Consider the following 23,103-nt stretch of genomic DNA (forward strand, 5'->3'; position numbering starts at 1 on the left):
AACTTTGGGGTGAAATCTGTTGCTTTTAATCGCAGCTGGCTGGAAAGCTGGCCAAGGGCAGGCTGGCTGCTCAGAGTGAGGTGCAGGTGGGTGCAGATGTGTTTAGGAGAGGCAGCAGAGCTTGCTGCTGTTGGCACTACAGCAAAACATTCCCTCTAGCCCCTTTAACTGAGCTCTTTTGCTGTGCTGTGGTTCTCTGAGCTCCTTCTGATGGGTGAAAAAGCAAGGAAGAAAAGTCTTTTCTACATTGGTGACTACAACAAAGATCTCCAAAGCTCTTGTCCTTACTGGGGGAGATGTGGTAGTTGTGGTTCTGCACTGCCTATGAAAAAACAAATCAGATGTGAAAAAACTATTTGAATGAAATTGCTGGAAAGGAAACTCTGTTCTGCCCTTCTCCTGAAAAGGAAAATAATATGCTTTAACTTTTGGTCAGCCCCGAGGGGGTCAGGCGGTTGGATGAGGGGGTCGGTGTAGGTCCCTTCTAACTGAAATATCCTCTCTCGCTTTGTGGAGCGTCAGCGACAAGGGGAAACCTTTAAAATCTTAGTTTCACGATCAGAGTCATTACTGGCGTGAAGCCCCAGCAGTGGGGCAGGTCACTGGGTGCCCCTCACAGTGCAGGACTGAGGGGGAGGTGACACGGGGACATGGCCTCGCTGCACCCCGCGCCCCAGGCTAGGGCCCGCAGCTGCATCGCTAGTTTAAACACCCCCTTTAATTAGCGCCCTCGGCTCCCCTGCGCTCCCCGCCCGCGTGGCCCCGGGGAGCGGAGTTTGCCCTCTGCGCTTGCGCGCCCGCAGCCGGTCACGTGCCGTCGGGCAGCCTATGGGGAGGCCCCTTGCTGCGCGGTGTCCGAGGAGAGGAAGCGCCCGCCGGTGTCCGCCGCGGCCGCTGGCCCGCCGCCCGCCGGTGCTGCCGCCGCACGGTATGCGCTGACCCGCCCCGCCGTCCCGCGGCGCGCCCGCACGGCGCCCGCCGCCAGTCCGAGGTGAGCGGGCACCGGGGGGAAAGAGAGGGAGGGCGGGGTTGCCATGGCGACCTGCGCCCGGGACGGGCCTGGCACGGCGACTCCGGGACGGCGCAGCGGGGCTCGGCCCCGCGGGCTGTTCTCCTGGTCGCCGTGATCCGGAGAGACCCGGGGCAGCCTCCTCGGTCCGAGCCTGGAGGGGTGCGGGGCTCTCCGGTGCCGGGTTCGCGAGGCAGCCGTGCGGTTGTGTTGGTGAAGCTGTGTTATTTGGGCTGTTAACAATAAATAATCCCAGCTCGAGCTGGAGTTAGTTCGCTGGCACCGCCCCGTGCTCGGGTACAGCGGGGTCAAGGGAGGGAACTATTGCTTGGCTTTGGTAGAGCTGCAGGAGGTCTGCAGCCACACTGACAGCTATTCCTTCTCTTGGAATGCTCTGTTATGTGCAGAGGCTCAGCCAGCAGCACAGGGGGTCTGTAGCTTTAACTAGTCCGTCTCCATTTCTCCTCCGTAAAAAAATTCCTCTCTGGAAGGCCAGGAATATGTAGTGCATCACTAGATCCAGCTCTTCCCCTTGCATGGGTGCTGCTCTGTGTCTCCTGGTAGCTTGGGTCATGGTTCACAAATCGCCCTGCCTCGCACAAAGCTCACACACACCACAGCGGCTTCGCTTCTCTGTGCTTTGCCCTGCAGAAGCGTTGTGTTCTTTTGAACCAGCCTGTAGAGCTTTAGCAGAGAGAAAGCAAATATTCAACATTCTATCTAAGCAGGGCGACAGCTGGGTGTTTTTACAAGATGTGTGTTGAGGTTTTGCATTGATCACACTTGAGTTCCGAAGACTTCCTTCAAGGCAGGGGGCTTCCTGCTGGGTGTGGTGGCGTAGTGGTGTCTGGCTCTGTTAGAGGTGTTCCAGCTGCTGTGCCCAGTCCCTTGAGCTGCATAGTGCTGGGCTATACCTATACTGTCTGTATGGCAAAAGCAGTGTCTGTGTTTTGGAGACTGCTGAAGGTGCAGCTTCCTTCCATTTCCTGCTGGAGTGACCAGGGCTGGTATCCTTGCCACTGGGGTTGCTGTCTCCAGCCCTGAGCTAAAGCATGAGTCTTAGACATTTGTTCTTGAATACAAGCATCAAATTATCATCTCCCATAGTAAGTTGCTTACGTATTTCAGTTATGTTTGCTGTGTCGGGTTTGAACTCCGTGAGCCTGCTCTCTGTATCTGTTGTAGTTTTTCCTGTCTTTGTTATGCTGCAGCACCTCCCAGTATCACCCAACCGGTGCCAGATGACCGTGGTGAGCTCCCCTGACCCTTGGCCGCTCATTGCAGCTATTCTCTCTGCTCTTGAGAACCACATGAACATGGGCTTGAGTGTCTGGCCTTTTATTGACAGATATATAGAGGTGTTACGTATCTGTAACTAGCTCAGACCAAAGGCTTTCTAGGTGTGGTTTTCCTTCTCCTTTTGTTCCAATAATTCCTGTTATCATATTTGAGTACTGCTGATCAGCAAACTAATGTTCTCAGGGAACTCGCTGTGAGAACATGTTGTATTTTGGTTTGCTTTGTTTTCCCTTTCAGCAGTTAACACAGATTGGGAATGTTTGCCTTTCTCCAACCTGCGTTCTTTTTTCTGTTTACCAGCTTTCAGACTTTATCTGCCATTCCATTAGTCTTTTGGCATTGTGAGAGCTTTTGACAACTGTGAACAGCTTTAGATTTTACTGTGCCCAAACCCAAAGGATCATCAGCCACTTTTGTTGTGCATCTATTCATCTCTTATTCTGTCTGTTTTTGAGGAATCTGCTGAACAGTTTATAGCTGGAATCTCTCTTTCACTATGGAGTCATCCTGTATTTGCTTCCTTTCTTTTAACGTGCCATAGACTCTCCTTAGCCCAGCTTGGTTTTCTCAAAAGCCTTTATGGGGATGCTTCTGGTAGCTTTTTGGGAGTGCTGGTGTGTGGTATTTATTCACTCATCAGTTGCTTGTATGAATAAACTCTAGCAGGTTCTTAAACATGAGGTTCTTTAATTAAAAAAGGTGATGGCTTTCTCCCAACGTATTATAATTAGAGTGAAAACTTTCATTTTGAGATAACACTGGAGCAGCTTCAGCCCCATTGGAAGCAGTGACACTGGGTGCTGTCTGACAAGGCTTTTAAAGTTGATGGTTTTATCTTGCAGGTTAAATAAGGAGGTGTATTATAAACTAATGCTTTAATTAGTCTTTATATGCCTGGTAGCAAATAAAGAACCATGCAGTAGTATGTGAGCATTGTTCTAATATGTCATTTTGTTCTTTGAAGTAGCTGCTGCTATTGTTTCTCTCAGTGGGTTGCTTGCTGTATTTAAAGCAAGTTTAACATGTCTGAGCAATAGGTAAGTGGCTGCTGTCCTGTGAATGCCCTCTTAAAAACTTGTGGCATTCTTAATTCTTGTTGCTTTTCCTAAGCCAGAAGGGTATGATCCTGTCTTTTGGTACCTGGGCTGGCCTCAGTTGTCAGGAAAAGGTGTTGGAGCTGCCAGTGGAGTTCAGAAAAATGGTCTTGTGTAGTTGGGAGCTCAAAGAGCCTCTAACATAATCCCTGTATTTATTTTTGTTATTGAGGTCTGGTACTTCTTTAATGTCTGTTGCTATTTATTTCCCAGAAAGGATGATCTTTATTTGCATGTGGGGGTGGTTGTTTTTCTCCATGGGGGGTTTTGGGGGATTGGGGTGTGTGTATGTGTGTCTATGAATATAGCTGTTGGGCCAGTGTAGTCTGACAAGTTGGTCAGTGAGCTGGTGCCTGGTATCTTAGCCTATTTGCTGTGTGAGCTGGCCCTCCCAGCCAAGAAACCATCCTCTCTCTCTACCTGGCTGTTTTCTGCCTCTCTGCCTCCCACCCCAGCCACTCCCAGTGTAATTCATCGAGTGAGCAGGAGCAGTGAAGCTGTGGTTGGGAAGGCTGACTCTGAGTGACAACGCTGGTGAAATACCTGAGGAGTTACAGGTACAAACCTGGGGACTTCCTTGTGAGTGGTTTGCAGTGCTGATTCAGAGGTGGTCATAGCCCTGCCCTCCTGCTCATCACGGGCTGCTGGGCTGGAGGCAGCCTTTGATAATGGGCAGGAACTCCCGTCAGTGACTTGGTGCCACCGGCTGCTGTTAATGCCTTGCTCTTCTGGTGTTAAGATGCTTTTAAAGGAACAGTTGGGCTAAGCTGTTCAGTGTAACAGCAGAGAAAGTTCTGCCTTAGCTGAGCAGCTCTTCTACCTGCTTGAAAGTGAAATGCTGCCTGAAATCAGAGTGGTATTGCTCCTGTCTGCTTGCGTTTTTTAACCAGTCACAGCCTGTCTGATAGCTTCAATGCAGAGTGTTGCAAAAACACTTAGAGCTTCATGTCTTACACTGTCCCCCACCCACACTTCCCTCCTCCCAGAATGGTAGGAATGGGAGCTGCTCAGTTTTCCAAGGTTAGCTTTTAATTCAGTTTTACATTTTTAATTTTCAGCTTACTACTGTGGATGTAAGAGCAGACATCTGTGCCAAAATCCATTTTAAATGTTGCTAGCTTAAAACGGTAGCAGCGGTGCTCTTGGAGGTGTTTTTTTGAGTCAAACGTGGGTGTCTGATGCTGGAAAATGCCACTGAGAAAGAAAAGGGAACCATGTTGGCTCAAATCTTACATTTGGGATGTTGGAGAGGTGCATGTTTGCAGCAGGTGCCTGCCAGCAAGGGCAGCAATGTGCTCTTCAAGCTTTGTTTTGTTGTTTGTTTTTTTTTGTGTGTGTTTTTTTGTTTTGTTTGGTTTTTGTTTAAGCACCTTGTTTGCAACAGCCTCTCAAAAGTTCCTTGGTTTTGCTTCCTGTAGTGAAGGGGGCAAAGGGGCTGGGTTTATCGACAGCCGTGTGTTGCTGCTGGGTAATGAGGACAGTGTGGAGGAAATGGAGGCAGGCTCGAACTCCCTCTGCCCGTGTTTGTACTACAGCAGGCTGAATTTCTGGATGGTTTTTTTTAGTCACTACATACAGTTCTGCGTGGCTGTTTATTCTAATTTGGGAATGGCAGTGGGGCTGTGTATGTGATGGGTTGTTCAGTTGGGTTTTTTGTTCGTTTTCTGGAGGAACAGCTGTTTATTGGAAACTTGCCCTGTTCAACGTTTGCAAGGTATTAGGTCTCTCCTCTAGTGAGCTTCTTGTTGTAAATGTGCCTCTGTTGTGACCCTTTAGTTTTAACTCTCTGCAGTGCTGCTGTCACAGAGCAGATTTTCTCTTCTGCATCTTAACAAGAAAAGATTTAACAGCAAAACCCTCTTAGAGATTCTTGTTTACCATCCCCCAGAGGAATTGCTGTATCTGGGGCAGCAGGAAGCGGAACCTTTTGCAGCGTGTTTTGGAGACACTTTGAGTATCACCTCTTGTGAAATCTGTGGCTTCAGTAACTTATCTAGAGTTGTAGGGTAAAAGAAAAGCCCAGCAAGCAGCTTGCGTGCAAAACATTAACATTTCTGCTTCTGGAAGGCTGACAAGTCGAACTTCAAGTGTGCAGAAGATCAGGGATACAAGTATAAAGGGATTTCACTAACAGTAAGTGTTTTCATTTCAAATGAATAGCCTCTGCTTGCTATGCAGGTAGAACTACATTTTTGCCTTCTCATTTCTTAATATCCTTGTGGGATCTGTTTCAAATCCTGATCCTTCATGGCAGGAAGCCAAAGTGTTATATCGCTGTGATTCTGTAGTTTTTGCCTTCAGGCATTCAGTTCTGTGTTGTGCACACCTGAATCTGGGTGTAACAGAAAATGAAGTGCAGAGCTGGGGACAAGGCACACGTGAGTTTTTTAGAACAATGGTTTCAGAGGTGAAGAAGAATTGGCTGAGCACTGAGGGGGGAGCCTTTGGGGGGAGCCCTGCGTGCCAGGATGGGTGCTCCCAGGTTGTGTGTGACATGCTACCTGCTTGCCTGTCCGAGTCCAGTGGCCAGGCTCTTGAAGATATCCCACTCTAGAGTTTAATATCAAGTTTACTTGTTTGGTATCTTTGGTGTTATGTAGGATTTTGATTTAGCAGCGTGATAACTGAAATCACAGCATAAGCATAATGCAGCAGTTGCAGTGTACAGTTGAATCCAAATACGAGTATGATGCCTGTTACTGGTCCATGTGCTCACTGTCATGGTGCTTACTGCCTGCAGTCACCGGGAAGGAATACACAGATTGGAGCCAGCTCAGGCCTTTGGCTTTCTTCAGAGTTTGTTTTTTTTAATTGTTTGGTTTCTATATTTTGTGCTCAGCCACAATATATGCTCCCCCAGTGCTGGTCTGGCCAGCTCAGGGAGGCATTATTCTTTGTATATTGTGTCAGGGCACCTGGTGATTCACTGGTGCAGCTGTATTTAAACCCAGGGTTACCCTCCTGGTCTCCCTGGTATTGAGATAAAGTCTGTTTTCTTTACAGTACATTCTTCCCCAAGCTCACTGTTGCTTTGGCCTCCTCCAGTGGCAGGGGGTACTTGTCAGGGACGCTGCCTTGGGTGGATTTACTGGAGAAGAAAGTCCAGACAGTAACAAACTTCTTTCTCCAGAGTGATGTCCCTGAGACAAGGTCAGGCTGTGCTTTGGAGGCAACTAGGATCTGCATAGCAGGGCTGGACTAAAGGCATCTCTTCAAGATGGGGATCTAGGAGGCTCTGCAGGGGGAGGTGGTTGAGCAGGGCAGTTTTCTGCACAGAAGGAAGCTGCTACTGAAGGAGCTTAAATAATGAGTAGCAAAAGGTCTTGAGCTAGTGCATGTTCCGGAGAAACCAGGGGTACACAGGGGCTCTGAGGCTCCGTGCTTGTGGGTCTGGTAGAAATGACAGAAAAACATCATGCCTGGATCAAAATGACTATTGTGGAATGACATAATCTAGCATCAGAGCCTGTTTGCAGCCATGTTCTCACATTCTTTTCAGACCAAGGCGCAAAATCGGTTGTTTTGTCCTAGATTTTCTATTTAGAGTCTTACTCCAAACATCTGCTAATGTGGGGAATTAAGTGATGGCAGTTTTGAGCAGTACTCCTATGGGATGAGAAATGGTACAGGAATGGAGGTGAAATGATCACTATTCTGCTCGTGACTGTGAACTCCAGGCTCCATCAGTTTACATAACATACCGGGAACAAGGAGTACTGCGTCTTCTGGGGTTTGTGTGCTGCAAATCTGAAATGAACCTGCACAGGATTCCTAGAAGGAGCATTCGAAGGGATAAATGGAGTGTGACAAATAGCATATGGAGGTATGTTTATATCGCATGCACAGCAGAGGTGGCTGTACCAGTGCAGGCAGCGCATTTAATATCCCAGCTTTCTGGTTGTGCCTTCAGGTGCAAAGGAACCAGTCTGAGCCCAGGCAGGGTGAAGAGGTTTGCTCCTCACTGATGTTATGTGAGCCTGTGGGCCTGAACAGCCTGATCTAAGTTGAGTTAAAACCCCAAAGGGTCCTTCTAACCTGGTTTGGTTTTAATTCTACCAGACTTAGAGTGGTACCTAGGGGGTATAAAGACCAAGTATTAAAATAACTTTAAAATTTGGCTTTAATAATGTTGCCCTAAGTCCTAGAAGTGCCTCTTTGAGATTCTTAAGAGTGAATTCATGATGTTTTCAAATCCAGTTACAATTTTATTGTGTTAAATGAAGAGCTTGATAACAGGGGTGTCCGTGTGGAACATTCCCTGTGAGACCAGTAGCCTAAAAACACAGTAAGTTTAAAATTAAATGCAGCAGGGAAATCTTTATTGCTTTGTTGGAATTAGACCTTTGGTTGATTCAGATTGAGTGGTTTAATGTAAATCAAATCCCTTGTGCCAGATGGTGTAAGGTAGAGAGACTTAGAGCTCTCTTACAGTGAAAACTGCTGGTGCTCTTGAAGGGATACTCCCCAGATAATAGCCAAGCTTGTGTCTGTTTTGAGCTGTTAGCTCAGCCACAGCTAACACGTCTGTCCTGCATTTTGAGTAGCTCTGAATTCTGCCTGGGCTTTTTTTGATTCTGTTTATTTACAAGTGAGAGATGATGCCAGGTGCCATCAAAGGTTTTTTTTCCCCGGAAATCTCGTCTTGATGGGGTTTGAGGACTCTTCACACACATGAAACAAGGACTTGGTGGCAGTGCTGGAGCAGCACCTCTGGTGAGGTACAAGGCACAAGGGAATGAATCTCTGCCCTGCTGTGCATGCATGTGAGTCTTCCGGGGAGTATCTGCAGGCTGTGTCTGTGCCAAGCAGATGGTGTGCTCATGTAATGTGACATACGGCTCCTGTGCATCTGCCCCTGGCTGAAGTGCTGGGTAGGAGCAGCCGGAGGGATGTGAACTGGCAGCCGGACAAGGGCCAGCTCACATGCTGCCTTTGCGGAGCAGATGTGTTCTGCACCGATGTGGTGCCTCAAACCTGTCCTGTGCACGCTGTTTGCTTGGTAGTTGTCTGGAGGAACTTAATCTTTTCCTTCAACAAGCAGATAATCCTTACTAATCTAGCAGGAGAGTGCTTGGAGAAAATGCTTTGAATTCCAGAAGGTAAAGAATCTTCAGCCCAAGTAAATAAAGTCTGATCTATTTAATGGCAGAGGTGCCTCCAGTACCAGGGTGATTGGCTGTGTGTCTTCTGGGACAGTGCTTCCTGAATTGTAGGATCACTTTATAAAACTATCTTGACAGTTCTTGTTTTTCTTTATTCTTTCCTGCAGGTTTGCTTTTTTCCATTGAGGACGAGTTGATTTCCATTAGCTATAAAATCGGAAAGTAAAAGATTTTGATGAACTTCAGTCTTTGTTTCTGCAAGTGAAGAAGATACCTTCAAGTTTTTTTTTTTTTTTTTTTTTTGTGTGAACACTGAATCTGAAGCCAATACACTTCTTATTGAAGTTATATATGTATACAGTTCTAGTTACTATTCATTTCACTTTAATCTTAGATTGCCTTGGTTTTATTCTGCCAGGAAATTCAGTGATATTTGTTGCTAGATGATAAAAATTTTATTTGGTATTTTCATGAGCTTATCTGGATGGAGGTTGAAGTCCAAACAGAAGTTCATGAACCCAGCATCTTGTAATGGTTCATTGCTGAATTCCAACTTACTTTCGCAGGAGGCACAGGGCAGAAGCATTGCTGAAGTGTGTTAATAGTGTTAAACCATGGAAATCTTGTTGAACCACTTGACCAAGCTTTTGCAGGTATGGAAGTGCTCGAGGGATCTTTCAAATTCATTTAAGCAGCTCCCTGCCAAATTCTAGTAAGCATCAGGCCTTATTCTGGATTTTGTCCTGGGTTCAGCAGTAGCAGTCATTTTTCTCCTTCTTAGTAGCTGGTGCAGTGCTGTGTTTTTTACTTTAGTCTAAGAACAGTGCTGTTAACACCGATGTTTTTAGTTGTTGCTAAGTAATGCTTAACTCCGCCCAAGGACTTTTTCAGTCTCATGCTCTACCACTGAGGAGGGCACTGGAAGGTGGGAGGAAGCAGAGACAGGACACCTGACCCGAACTAGCCAAAGAGGTATTCCATACCACAGCATGTCATGCCCAGTGTATAAACTGGAGGCAGTCACCTGGAAGGGCTAGATCACTGCTCAGGTCAGGCTGGGTATCAGTCGGTGGGCAGTGAGCAGTTGTATTCTCTCCCCTTGTTATTTCCCTTATCATTATTATTATTGGTGGTAGCAGCAGTGGTTTGTGTTATACCTTAATTACTGGGCTGTTCTTATCTCAACCCGTGGGAGTTACGTTCTTTCGATTCTCTTCCCCATCCCTCTGGGAGCAGGGGGAGGAAGGGTGGGGAGTGAGCGAGTGGCTGCGCGGTTCTGAGTTACTGGCTGGGCTTAAACCATGACAGATTTGAACACCCCATTGGATTAAGAGTGCTGTTTCTCACAATTTCTCTAGAAATAATGGCATTATCTAGATTTTTATATGTATTTTTTTTTAAATACAAGAACCTTAAGAGGGGAAAGAAAACTTCCTGCTCTTGAGAAATCCTGAATTGAGGTTTCTTAGGTGTGAAGCATCTAGTTCAAGTAAAGAAACTGTCCGTGTACCTGGTAGCTAATGTAAACTCTAAACAACCATTGTGCTCTTGCACAATGAGACGTACAAGTAGGTGGTAGAAACATGTGAGTACCAATACTTGGCTCATTGTGGTGTGTGAACAGCGATAGTTCATGGAGTCCCAACCATTGCTCGGGCTGTGGCTCCTCTGCCTTTTAGGCAGAATAACTGTGAAATACTGTTCTTGAGCTCATCACAGCTAGAGCTTAGTGATGCTAAAGATTTATGCTGTTATTGTAAAATGGTAAGGTTAGGCCTTACAATATGCTTTGATTTAAAATTATATGTTAAGTTGGCTCATTTAGTAATGTACTTACTCTTTCTTTTCATCCAACGTCCATTACTGCTAAATACTTATAATGAGAATTTGACAGGTTGCTGTGCAGATCTCCAGTGCACCCAAGGCCAAAACATTTTGCTACATTTGTTTCAATAGAGCAAGGCAGAACAGTAGTGGAAATGATCAAAATCTTTATACTTTCCTGGAGGGCTTCTCTTTGTTTTGAAATCAGTTTGTTGTATATTAATATCTGCAGGTTTTAGGTAGGAAAGGAAACCAAATGCTCTAATTCTGCTCACTGCTAGCTTTGTTATTTTGGGAGGGGGTGTCCTCAGAGCTCTTTCAAATGTTAACTGCACGGTTATTTCATAAGCACAAAATGTTGTCTGGTTTTATACTCGCCGTAGATGAATGTTTCCCACTTTGACACAAGGGGGAGGTGTCTGTGCCCTCTGGGTGGAGCAGTGCATGCTGTTAACCATGCCACTTCTCAGAGTGTGCCGAGCACAGGAGCAAAGGGCTGACACCTGGGGAACAGATATTGAACAAAATGACTTGACTTTGGGGTTTCAGAAGCAGCTGTGGACCTCCCCCCTTCAACAGCACGAGGCTGGAGCCATGTTTTGTGTCAGAGCTGAGTGTTGTCAGTGTTGCAGTGTGAGTGGAGCCTATAAACTCCTAAGGCCCTTTTAACTTCTGTTGGGTGCTGGGGTTCTATTTTACATTGATACTGGTTACTTCCAAACATATCTTCTGCCTTCTAAAAGCAGGCTGACTCTAAAAGTGATGCTGTGGTCACTGTGCTAGCTGAGGCTTTTGCTCAGGGCTCTGGCTCTGCTAATCACAGCATGCCACAGGGTGTGCAGAGGGCCAGGACCTGGGTCTTGGGTGTTTGCCTGGATATCTCTGCAGAGCCAGTGGCTGTCATCGGGGTATGAAGAGAATTGACTTCCTTGGGATTTCTTCTCCCTTGGACACAGCTCTTCCAGCAACAGCAACACCTGGCCGGGGAAGGAAGTGCTCTCCTAAAACCTTGTGGCAGGACACAGTGCTAGGTGGTGTCTGAAATGTTCTGTAAATGTGCAGGAGCATCTGCATTGGGCCACATAATGCAAAGCAGATGTAGCGAGTCCCCACAAATGCAGCTGGTGCTGGGAAACGGCTGTCTGGATCTGAGGGGAGAGGAATTCTCCTGTGCAGCAAAATGGTCATGGATTACTCTAAGGCTGGCTTCAGCCACAGGATAATGCACGATGCTTGCGCAGCTCTTTGAGAATATAGCATTAAATAAACACAGACTAATCCTCTCAAGAATGCGTCCTGTGCTGGCTCTGCCTCTCCTGCAGCAGCAGCTGCAGCTGCTCCTAGGCCCCTGCCTCTTCTATTCATTTGCAAAAATATGGCTCTGTTGTGGTTGTTTCATTTAGCTGGTTCCTTAATGCTGAGAATACTGCCTGAGGGGGGGGTGTTGCCTTACAGGAGCATCAGAACTGACAAAGGAAAATAAAATGTACAAGAAAAAGCACTCCTGTTGCAAACCGGAGTGCCTGCTTAATGTCCTCTAACATAGCGATGTACTGGGGCTTGGAGCTTTGCCATGGCCAAAGCAGCTCTGGCTCTATGTGCTTGCTCACTCCTCCTTTATACCCCCACCCTGAAGCTGACCTTATGCTACCCGAGCTTTTTGCCAAGCAATTCTGGCTTACGAATGATTTTGCCCTCCCTTTGTGATCTTGTGGTGGGCCACTGCTCTGCAATGGCTCAGAAAGGGTCTGGTGAGTGTGCCACCGAGCTCCACACTGCTGTGCACTGGGTACTTCAGCATGCTAGAAGGTCACCAGGGGCTAGTGCTGGAGAGTGTGCTTGCTGCCACAACAGGGTACAGATTTGAAGTCCAGCGTCAGAGGGCTTGAGCTGATTCTAGGAGTGTAAAATTAGTTTTAAAAGCAGCCAGGAGTATTGGCTTTGTGGGGTTTCTAGGAGCTAAAGTTGGTTTGAAACTGGCATCTGACTGGCTGTGAAAGCTGTAGGCTGCTCGGTAAATATGCAGCCAGAGTCCTAGAACAGGCTGTGAAGTCGCTGTGGTTCTTTTTTAAGGACTTGTTTGGAGAAGAATGAGCGATCCATATCGATACATGGGTCCCTGCAGATGCCCTTCTTGGGGAAATATGTAGGACTGGTCACTGGGAGGAAAGCTGTGTCTGGGAAGGATCCCTTGCTTGAAGAAACCCATCCCGTTTCACCTTTTCCAAGAGCTGTAAGAGAATGTCCTCAGAACTCTGTTAAAGCATTTTGCTATTCTTTCTGCCTACATTGGAGAAGATTCCCCTAGATGATAGTGGACCTTATTTGTATGTTTTCTCTTTTTGATATGTTGGCTCTTTTATGTGTTCCAAGTTCCACCCAAACCAGTGCCAGTTTCTTCTTCCTCCCTGTTCTTCATTCATGTGTCTGTGCTACAAATGCTTTTACAACTGCTTCTGTTACAGCTTGCTTCTTTGCCGCTGGTACCTTGTTAGGAAAAGGCTGAAGACATTGGAGTAAGTGTCCTGTGCATGGTTAGCAGGGTTGTGGTAGTGCTGTGCTGAAAGAAAAGGGTATCTTGGCATTTCTGTATTTGAACGCTGTCTGCTGGGCTGGAAAGGAAGCCTTTGTGGATCTGTAGCAGGTAGGAATAAGGGGAAATGAAACTCATTCACCAGCATAAGTTAAACAAAATGAACCTTTAAAAAGAATTTGAATCCTCTGCATATGTACTAACTGGAGATGATGGCATTGTGTAAGAGCTTATAAATGTTTTTCTAGCAGTGCTTCCTTTTTAAGCTGTTGGTTCACTTTTGTTTGGTCCTGCGTAGACATGTGAAGAGCTCCGTGCATCATAAGCTACACTTGACACATTGTTGGCTTACTTGATGCAGCTTCCTGAGCTCTTTTTAGAAGTGGTTGGTGCCACATGTTCCCTCACGCAGCATCGCTGGACCATGGTGTGTAGAGATGCAGGGCTGGGGGCTGGGTCAGGCTGAGAAGTGAAACGTGCTGATCCTGTGGGCAGCAGGGCTTTGAGTTGCTTCTTGGGTTAATGTTGCCATGTTTTGGTTCGTCTCTCTTGAAAACTTATTCTGCTAAGAAAAACAACATGATGCTGAGACCCTCCTGCTGCCTTTGTGCAGATGCCTGGCTGCAGCTGGCATTCAGAACCTGAGCTTCATCATTCTTAACATGCTTGCTTTCTTTTCTTGCAGGCGTGAATGACAGAGGAGGTGCCCCCCACTGCACTTACAGACGTAAACCTGCGTCTTCTCTGCCACAATGACATAGACACAGTGAAACAGCTCTGTGGTGACTGGTTCCCAATAGAGTAAGTTAATGGTTTTTGGGGTGAGATGGTGGGAATCTAGAAACAAATGGTGTGAACCTGCACGGGCCCAGTTCAGAGATAACAGCAAGGGCTCTGCAGCCATATGGACTAAGATAAGAGCCAGTTCTGAATCTCTTATGCACTGTGGCGGTGTTCCTATTAATGGCCCTTTGCTGCTTGTCCTGATCAGAAAGTTCCTGTATGCAGATTTTGGCAGAGAAATAGGCTTTGTTATTAAGGGGGTGGGTCATCTCCTTGGGAAAGACTGTGTTTGAGATAGGGAAAGGAGCACACTTCCAGGGAAAAGGATAGCATCCTCGTGCTTGTGAAAGCTGTGTTCTGGAGTGTGTGCCACGAAAACACCCTCAGAGCTGAACCAAACTGACCTGGAGCAACTGTTCCTAAAGGAATGTCTGTCTGAATGTCACAGGGGAGACCAAACAGTACTTGCCCATATATACTGTGGCTCCCAAAGCTCTGGCTCAAAGCTGATCTCAGTCTGTCCCAGGTCAGTTCCCCAGGCCCCCATTTGGTAAATGCTTGTGTCAGCACAAGCATGGGAATAAGGAGCTTCTCTGGGGGACAGGGATAGCTTTCTGGCTTAAAGCTTCCAGGGAAACTACAGCTGTAGACTTCAAGGATTTCTTTAGCTTTGTTGAGAAGGTTTACAGAGGATTTTAGTGGACTGTAATTAAGATTGCATAAAATGTAACAAACCAGCCAAAGCATTCATAGTATTTTGGATTTGTAGATTTCTTTTAAACATGAGGCATGCTGTGCTCTCACTTGGAAATAAATGAATGTGTGCTGGTTTCCTGTAGTAGCTGCAGGAGGAGGAGAGCTGGAGGCTGATGAGGCAATCTTTTTGGTACCAATATGCAGCATTTTTTCACATGTGTATAAGTTAATGAGATCTTTACATCTCAGATAAGGGCAGATGGATCTTGCATTTAAAAATAACTTGCTAAAGATGGAAGTGAAAGCTCTGGGCTATGAATATAAAATGAAATGTGGTTGTCTTAGCAAGGCAGGAGGCCATTACGTGTGTAGCCTGCATTGCTGCTTAGATGCAATTGAAAGAAACCATGCTACCAAATGGGGTACAGCAGCTGTTTGATGTTCATTGGTACTATACAAGAGTTAAGACAGGAAGGGTGAATAACTTTCTAACCCAGATTACATGGAATAAGCTAAATCACAGAGCTTTAGATTGGCATATGTCTGAGGTACTCGGCTGGCTGGCTGTGCAGAAGACAGCCCTTTCAGTAGCACAGCTTCCTGCCCTTAGTCTTGTGTAGAATACATTGGTCTGCAGTTCCAGTGACTGGCATTAAAGATGTTGCTGTCCATTTCCAGTTGAGCAGCATCTTGGCACAGTGTTGGCTGTGGCACTGCCTACTCCCATGGACTTTGTGTCCCTAAACATTCCTGTTTTTCTTTCCTTCCCCAGGTACCCTGACTCATGGTACCGGGATATCACTTCCAACAAGAAGTTCTTTTCCCTCGCAGCCACATATAGAGGCTCCATTGTGGGAATGATAGTGGCAGAGATCAAGAGCAGGACAAAGGTTCATAAAGAGGTATGCTACTAAACTGTACTTCAGTAAGAGATAGTCCACCTCTTGCCATGGTTAACTGGGATGGGACCTGTTTGGGATATTTTTTCTCCCTCTATCCAGACCCTTGTTAAGAAACCAGGAATATGCTGATCTCCAGCTAATGGAGTGATGGGATGGGTCTGAACACATGGGCTGCTGAGCAGCCTGGAACCATAGTCTTTTCCTGCTGCAGCTAGGCAGCTGTGGCTGGTGGGAAGCTGACTGCTCAATGTGCTGTGCAGAGAGATCCAGTCATGCAAATGTAATCCAAAAGTGACTGTGTAGCAGGCCATGTACCTGTTTGGCTGTTTTCAGTGTTCCTGGTCATCCATCACTGGTGACTGAGGTATGAGCAGCTGTAGGAGAGTGAACCTCTTCCGTTCTTACACAAGTGTTGAACTTCCTTCACTGTTCAGGGTGAGTCACTACAGTGACTTCTGCAGAAACTCCTTCATTTACATGGTCACTGTCTCTAACAGAAGCAGAGGCAACCAGTCTGCAGAAGGCTCAGGCTTCAGGGATGACAGAGCTTGGAGGCCAGGGCAGACAGCACAGTACAGCAGAGAGGTGAAGAAGAGATGGTCTCTGAAGGCAGTATGGGAATAGACCACTGGGTTAGTGTACAGAAAACAGCATAGGCAAGTGGATTAAAAAGAAGCAGGACAATGCAGAGATAACTTCTAAAAGGCTCTCAATATTATGATTAAACAGTAATCTTAACATTTATAGAGACTGAGAGCATTGAGTAGCATGGGTCTCTTCATTTTAGCTGTCTGGCTTCACCTCAGAGGTAGTCAAACTCAGAAACTGCATCTTCAGCAACTCTAACAAAAGGCTCTTGTTCCAGCCAAGCTGAAAGCCAGGGGCTTATTCAGCCACTGCTCCAGGCCATTGGGCCTGTAAACATGCTCCTTGTCCTCTGCAGCAATGCAGAGACCTCCAGCTGACACGAAGCTCAGATGGAGCATGCAGACAATAAAGACTGTTGCTGGACTGATGTGGATACTGATGGGTAACTCCAGAATTAGCACTTGGAATCCTTCCTGGTAAAGAACGCAAATATATTCTGTCCTTAAGCTCACAAATAATGTATATAGTAAGGAAAGATCCTGATTTGTGTTCTGTCTGGGAAGATTATAAGAAAGTAGGAATAACCCCTAAGGGACCATGCTTGGAGTTTTTAATTTCCCACATCTTTTCCAGAAGCTTCAGTTAAGACTGTTCAGTGAGAAGTTCCCAGCTATAGCCTTGTTTTCAGATGTTCTGGGTTGGGATTCTTGCTTTCTTCTGTGCCTCCCCAGATATCCTACTAAATAACTTGTCTTTTCTCTCCTCAGGATGGAGACATCCTAGCTTCCAATTTTCCTTTGGACACGCAAGTTGCTTACATCCTAAGTCTTGGAGTGGTGAAGGAGTTCAGAAAACATGGAATAGGTAAGATGCTGCAAAGTGACAACTCTGTTGCTGTCATTTGTCATGTGTGGACATGGCTGAAGGAGACCTGCAATACCCTTTTAAGACAAGCTTGTTGCTGATTTGTGCCAGTAATTGGGAAGGTGACACCCTCACATCCCTTCTTGGTGTTAATGTAGGTGTACTGAAATGTTGTTACTGGCTTTGTCCATCTTGATCCCGGGGGTAACTGAGCACACAAAAAACTTGCACTCCTGCTGCTGAGACTGAAAGTGCCAGGACTTGACCCTGGAGCAGGGTTTGAAGTGATTTTCTTTCATGGGTGTCAGAAGCCTGGTCCCTGAAGCAGAAAATAGAGCTGCTTATAACTTTTTGCCTAGCAGATAGAACAAACATTTAGAAGAAAAAGAGTGTAACTTGGACCTGATGAAATCTGTCAAATGCATTTAAAAGTCAGCTCTGAATGCCTGCTGAAGCACACAGCTTTTTTTGCATCCAGTTGAAAATCCTGCAGTCAGAGATCATCTCTGTTTAGAACAGGATGTGTTTTGTCATCAAATAAGTGCCCTTGTGGGGCAATTTCAAGCATGATCTCTGTCTTTGATCTGCAAAAGGAAATAGGCCAGGTTTGACAGCATGGCCCAGTGTTGCCCAGCTGATGTTTCTTCAGCTGATACAGGTATAACTCCTCTTCTTCAAGTCCTCCCTCCTCCCACATTCATGTTTAGAAAGATACATACTGTTAGGGTACATAAAGAAATGACCAGAAGAGTCCTCAGTGAGAGCACTGTAGTTGAAACTTGCATTGAGATGCTACTGGAGATAAGTATTTTCTTTGTACAGAAATACAAAGAACACAGGATAATGTTCAGAGGAGGTGGTAAAGGGGTCTTCTGTTCCATAAAACTGTGGTGGATTTGAGTCTCCTTTCAGTTTCCAAAAGCTGATTTTTTTTTTTTTTTTTTCCAAGCTCCGTCTTGCTGGAATTTTCTCCTTTCAGGATTAGTGTGTTCTGTACCCATTACATCTCTACAGCACATTGCTGTGTTCCATCAAAACCTTTGGTCTTGTACATGTAGCAAAACAACCTAAAGAAGCTGCTGCCTGCTGGCGCTTCTCCTGAGAGCTTTCTCTTGAGAGCTTTTCTACTTGTGTTTGAAGCTGAAGTCTTTCATGCAGGAGGCTTTTCACCCCAGGCACACTTCTAAGCACTAAAGCTCTGATTTTTCCCTGGCAGACATTAAAAGGCTTTGGTTTGTAGTTCTCTGTTACCCTTAAACCAGAGGGCAGTTGGTTCTCTGAGAGATAAAAGCATGGAATATCTCATAACACAATAAAACAGCTCTCCTGTTTCTGTGGTGGTGTTTTTGTGCTTGGCTGATAAAAAATCCTCACTACGTATCAAGTGACCATGAAGTCAGTGCTGTTGACTTCTGCTCTGAAATCCTATGTGTCCTTGTCCCTGAGTCTTATATTGGATTGTGAAACAGCAGCATGAATCTCATCTGTGTGTATTAGCCAAGCTATTTCTTTAGCCTGTTTTTACCACACCTCATGGAAGCAAGTTCCCCTGCAGGCTGTGCTGGGTCCTTCATGCCATGTTGAGGTAGTTCGGATGAACCTCCGGGTCTCAGCTCTTGGGGTTGGAGTATACTCTGTGCCTGTCTCCGGTTTCTCCTGCTGAATAGCAGCTGCAGCAAATCCAGTTTGAATGAGACTGTATCCCATCTCCCCTCCTTAGGAGAGATCTTAAAATCCTACCAGTTTTTAGATTTGAATTCAAGTTCAGCAGACAGTGCAACAACCTGCTTGTCAAGTCCTGTTGTAAGTGGTTTTAAAATACATAGAATCATAGCCTCACAGGACAGTGGTTTGTGTTGGAAGGGAACTTGAAGCTCATTTAGTGCCAGCTGCCCTGCCATGGGCAGAGGCACCTTCCACTAGACCAGGTTGCTTTGTGTGTGTAAATGTGCTTTGTTTCATATATGTGATGGAACTGATTCTGTTAGAAAGGACTCACTGACCCTCCCCAAAGCTGGGAGCTGCTTGCCCAGGGATGGGCATTATTGAGTTTCCTGTATCTGGCTCTTCTTTGTGGTTATTGAATCAGAAGTTTCTGTCTTTATGAGTTCTGTGAAGCCATGCTCATAGGCAAGGTGAGGTTCATATTAAAACCACATAGTGTGGTCCTGTTTAATTCATCAGGAGAGTTTGTGAGAACTGGGTTAGACCTGGTGTCTCCAAGTGTGTGCAGCAGTCGCTGCTTGGACACTGGGTGCAGGAGATCTCAGCTGGGACCTTCAAACCCTTGTGCTGCCCTGTGACAGCAGCTGCACTGTGTGATTCTGCTGCTCTTTCCTTCAACAGGTTCACTTTTGCTTGAAAGTTTAAAAGACCATATATCAACAACTGCCCAGGATCACTGCAAAGCCATCTACCTGCACGTCCTCACCACTAACAACACAGCAATAACCTTCTATGAAAACAGAGACTTTAAACAGCACCACTATCTTCCCTATTATTATTCCATCAGAGGGGTCCTCAAAGATGGCTTCACCTATGTCCTGTACATCAATGGTGGACATCCACCCTGGACAATCTTATATCCTTTACCTTCAGTCTGATTAGCAGTGGAGCATGCTAAAACCAAACTGTGTTCTGGGTTGACAATAGCAATCTAGCAATGTGTGAGCTGGGGCAGGTATGGGGACTGATGCCTGCTCAGGCATGAGTTTAATCTGGAACTGGAAGGAAGGTGATGTCAGAGGAATAGGACAGAGGCCTGTTTGTCCCCTGGTTCCTCTGGGAACAGTTCAGAGAGGCAGTGTAGGATGGTACATTGAGTTCTAAGTTGGAGCAAGTTTGATACTAGTGCTAGTGAATGCTGGTGTTAAGCCAAAGTGTGCTTGTGGGGTGCAGGATTTGGCCAGGAGCATGGCAGAGAAGCCCTTTGTCTTGCTTCCTGTGACCTGGGATGCTGTGTGACCCTGGCCTGGCCTAGATCTCAGCCGGCTGCTCTCAGACTGGCTTTGGGAGTTTTTTCAGGTCACTGGATCATGGAGAAGAAACCTGATCTTTCCTGGGTGTAGCTGGTCAGTCCAAACCCCTCCAGGCAAGTGGATGGATTGCCATCCCCACAGGAACTTGCAGTGGAGTGCAAAGGGAACCAGCAGCTGCTTAGAGAAGGTATTTCCCACTCAAGTTGGAGCCAGTGTTCCCAAGCAGCCGTCCTCTACAGTGCAAAGCAGACCTGCTTTTGATAGAAAGGAGCAGGCAGTTAATACCAAGAGTAGATCTGTGTAACTGAGCAGAGCAGCTTTCACTGTATCATGGGGTCTCTTTAGGGAGTGCTAGTCCCCAGAGTAACTTAAGTTACAGTGTGAATGTTGCTGTCCTTAACTGGGGCCACTGACTACCTACAGCACATTGGATCAACGCTGGCCAGCCTGAGCCCATGTTCAATTCCCCAGAGGATATATCGGCAGGCCCAGAGCCTCCTCTGCAGCCTTCTCCCCTGGTCGGGCATTTCTGCCAAGAGCGGCATTGAGTACAGCCGGACAATGTGATGGGAGCGGAAGGTACAGAAAGCAAGGGTGGGTACCTGGGGAAGAGCTCCCTTCTCTGCCCAGGGCCAGCAGTGATGTGGTGGCAGTGCCCACGGCCACCATCCTGGGGAGCTGAAAGTGTTCTGGAGCTGCAGCTCTGCTGCTGGGCAAGCTGCTGTGTAAGGTGTCTGGGGCACAGCAATGCCCCAGCCTCCAGCTGGGGGCCAGACTCCCGTTGGTTCAGTTTGAATGGAGTTTGAACTCTGATCTTGCTTTCTTGAGCCCGGAGCCTGACAGCAGATTAACCTGGCCCTGATGTCTCTCCTTTTCCTAGCTCTGTTAGACCAGCTTGCAAGGCTCAGAGTGACCACAGTCCTCACTCTTTGCCCAGCACAGTAACTAGAAGCCCATGTGCTGTTGGCTCTGACAACAAGGTGCTCAGGACAGCAGCTCCTCAGTACACTTGAAGAAATCTGTAACACTTTATTTCCCTTTCCTTTCCATAGGATTGTTCTTCGTTTCATCTCCTGAACCATCTGGCTCTGCATTGGTGCCAGTGATGATGACAGCTCTTGATCAGTGACCCAGCCCCTGGACAGGACTCCTTGTTCCACAGATTGACCGAGATTTGGTAGACTTCACACTTGCGGGGCTGCAGCCCTAACTTACCCTCATGGCCTCGAGCCCTGGCTGTACTCTGGCTGAGGGCCCTTTGCATCACCACTCTGTGTGCATGTTGCACTCTCCCTGCCACTTCCCTTGCCTCTGGTTTGCTCCTATTTGTATACGTGATGTAGAGGGGTTCAGCTGCTGCTTCCACACCATGGCTACTGAAAGCAGGGGGAATGAGGTTAATGAATCTGTGCTGACCATGTAAATGAGCCGTAAGTGCCCTGGCAGGATGTAGTCATGCCCTTACTGAGAGGGAAGGGGGAGCTGGGTGAGGGGAAGCGGAGATCATGTCTGGGTCCTGCCAGGTCAGGCTCTGGTGCTTCCTGCAGGTAACCTCCACGGAGGGCAACTGCCTCGCATGAAAACCCCCCAGCCCCACCAGCCCTCCAGAGTGACTTACAAAGCAGCATCTCATTCAGGATGCATCAAGTAGAAGGCAGGGAATGAAATTGCTATTTCATAGTGAAATATATATATATTATACTGTATAGATCTTTCTGCCTTTGTTCAAGTTGAAATGTAGCAGGGGAGGGAAGCTGGGGTATAGAACTGCTGCAGCCAGAGCCCTGCTCCTCCACTGCATGCACCCTCCCTCAGCTGTGGGGCTGGACTCTGCAGGCTCTTTAGGGATGAGATCTGTGCATACATCGCAGCAGCTTCTCCTTGCTGCTCACTGGTGTGCTTCAGGCCATGGTCTGGGCACCCCCAGGGCAGCGCCAGCAGGCAGTCTCCTGGTGGCTGTTCTGTGGTTGCTCAGCTGTGGCCTGGCTGCAGGAGCCTCTACAGGCAGGCCAGCCTGGGGCTGGGTCTCAGCTCACTAGCAGTTATCATCCAGCCTGGTGCCCCTGGGCTGGCACTGCCCATGGCTGTTCTGGTTGGGGGTGCTGGTCCCTCTTCTGGGATCAAAGAGGTCTAACTCAGTCACTGACAGAAGGCAGAAAGGTTTCCATGAGGATGGTCAAGCTTGAAGCTGTTAAGAGTCCATGCTTGGAGACCTTCAAGCCCTGGGAAGCTGGGGCTGACCTTGGTGTGGGCCTTGCTCTGAGGGCAGAAGTCCCTTCCAACCCATCCTCTGGCTCAGCAGGGCAAGCAGCTGGGTGCAGTTGCAGCAGCAGCCAGGCTGAGCGTGGCTCAAGGGATGCAGTCCTGTAGCAGAGGACCCACAATGGGGTAGGGAGCTGCAGCCTGAGCTGGAAGCTTTAGCCTTGGTACCTCTCTTGGGGTTGTAGCTGGGTCACAGGGTGGGAGAGGAGCTCTGCTGCCATGGCTGCCATAGGCTGGGGAGCTTTGGCTGTCCCCAGTGCTCCTCTTGCAGCCTGGCTGGGCCCTGCTGCCAGGGCAGGCAGCACTGTGACCCTCTCCATTCCACAGTGCTTTCCGTGGGGAGACCTGAGGCACCCTTCCAGCCTTATTTATTTTGCCACATTTGGGGGTTTTTTGCTCATCCACTGTTTACTTAAACATGCCTGTTTGTTGATTCGCGAGGTTTTTTAGGAGCTCAAGCCCCTGGTTTTCCTCAGCATTTGCTTTCTCTGGACCAGGCCTCTTTCTCTCCCGCTTCCCTGGCACTGTTCCCCACTCTCCCTGCTGCCCGTTACACAACCCAGCTCCGCTGCTGCAGTTCTTGGGCGCGCCCTGAGGGGAGCTGTGACTGCTGCATCCTCTGCCACCCTGCCCCGAGGAGCGCCATTGGCCTCTCCAAACGTCTTCAATTAAAGTAAACCTCTTTCCTGAGTTGTTTCTCACTCTGCGCTAGAGCTGGCCTCTGAGGGGCTGCTCGAGCACCTTCACCTGACCTGCTCTGCCATGATGGAGGGTGACCTCTCTCTTGGCTGGGATGGGGGATAGCTCCTGCTGGGATCGGGGCAGCCAGCACAGAGCTTGCCCAGTGCAGCCGAGCTGCTGGATGGGGGTGGATTCTACTGGTGCATCCCTGCACGGAGAGCAGGGCCTTGTGCACTGCAACCGGGCTCTGCTGGCTGCTGCTTAGACAGGACAACCCCACACCTGGAGCCAGTGCTCTGAGGTGCTCTGGCACCCGCAACAGCACAGATGCTTCTCACCAGCCCCTGTGGGACCTGAGCCATGCTGGAGTAACAGCAGCACCTGAACACGGGTTTGCAGCCAGCCCCGCGGCCCTGGCTCACAGGGGCTGCCCTTCCCTTTCCCTCCAGCTTCTCGCCCTGGCACAGCCAGCAGAGCAGAGAGCCCTG

The 23,103-nt window shown here is 47.7% G+C and overlaps 1 protein-coding gene across 2 annotated transcripts; it reads left to right on the forward strand.

The window, feature by feature from the left end:
- The first annotated feature begins 845 nt into the window (after positions 1-845).
- NAA60 (N-alpha-acetyltransferase 60, NatF catalytic subunit) lies at positions 846-22,624 on the forward strand. Of its 2 annotated transcripts, XM_065684076.1 has the most exons (7): positions 846-991; positions 13,547-13,662; positions 15,113-15,242; positions 16,598-16,694; positions 19,041-19,275; positions 20,083-20,266; positions 20,725-22,624. In XM_065684076.1, exons 2-6 carry the CDS (start codon positions 13,553-13,555, stop codon positions 20,237-20,239), a joined length of 729 nt encoding a protein of 242 aa, XP_065540148.1. In that variant the 5' UTR covers positions 846-991; positions 13,547-13,552; the 3' UTR covers positions 20,240-20,266; positions 20,725-22,624. The 2 variants fall into 2 exon arrangements, with proteins under 2 accessions (XP_065540148.1, XP_065540147.1); XM_065684075.1 differs by lacking the exons at positions 846-991; positions 20,083-20,266; positions 20,725-22,624 and adding an exon at positions 5,476-5,535 and having other exon boundaries at positions 19,041-20,036.
- The last annotated feature ends 479 nt before the right edge of the window (positions 22,625-23,103 follow it).

This window comes from Lathamus discolor, chromosome 6 (genome assembly GCF_037157495.1).
Source record: "Lathamus discolor isolate bLatDis1 chromosome 6, bLatDis1.hap1, whole genome shotgun sequence".
Taxonomy (NCBI): Eukaryota; Metazoa; Chordata; class Aves; order Psittaciformes; family Psittacidae; genus Lathamus; species Lathamus discolor.

What these genes read in the sequence shown, in the direction of transcription:
- NAA60 (XM_065684076.1), top strand. Translation starts at nt 13,553, where the DNA reads ATGACAGAGGAGGTGCCCCCCACTGCACTTACAGACGTAAACCTGCGT. An exon ending in GGTGACTGGTTCCCAATAGA is followed by an intron (nt 13,663 to 15,112) that starts GTAAGTTAATGG and finishes TTCCTTCCCCAG; the next exon opens with GTACCCTGACTCATGGTACC. An exon ending in GGACAAAGGTTCATAAAGAG is followed by an intron (nt 15,243 to 16,597) that starts GTATGCTACTAA and finishes TTCTCTCCTCAG; the next exon opens with GATGGAGACATCCTAGCTTC.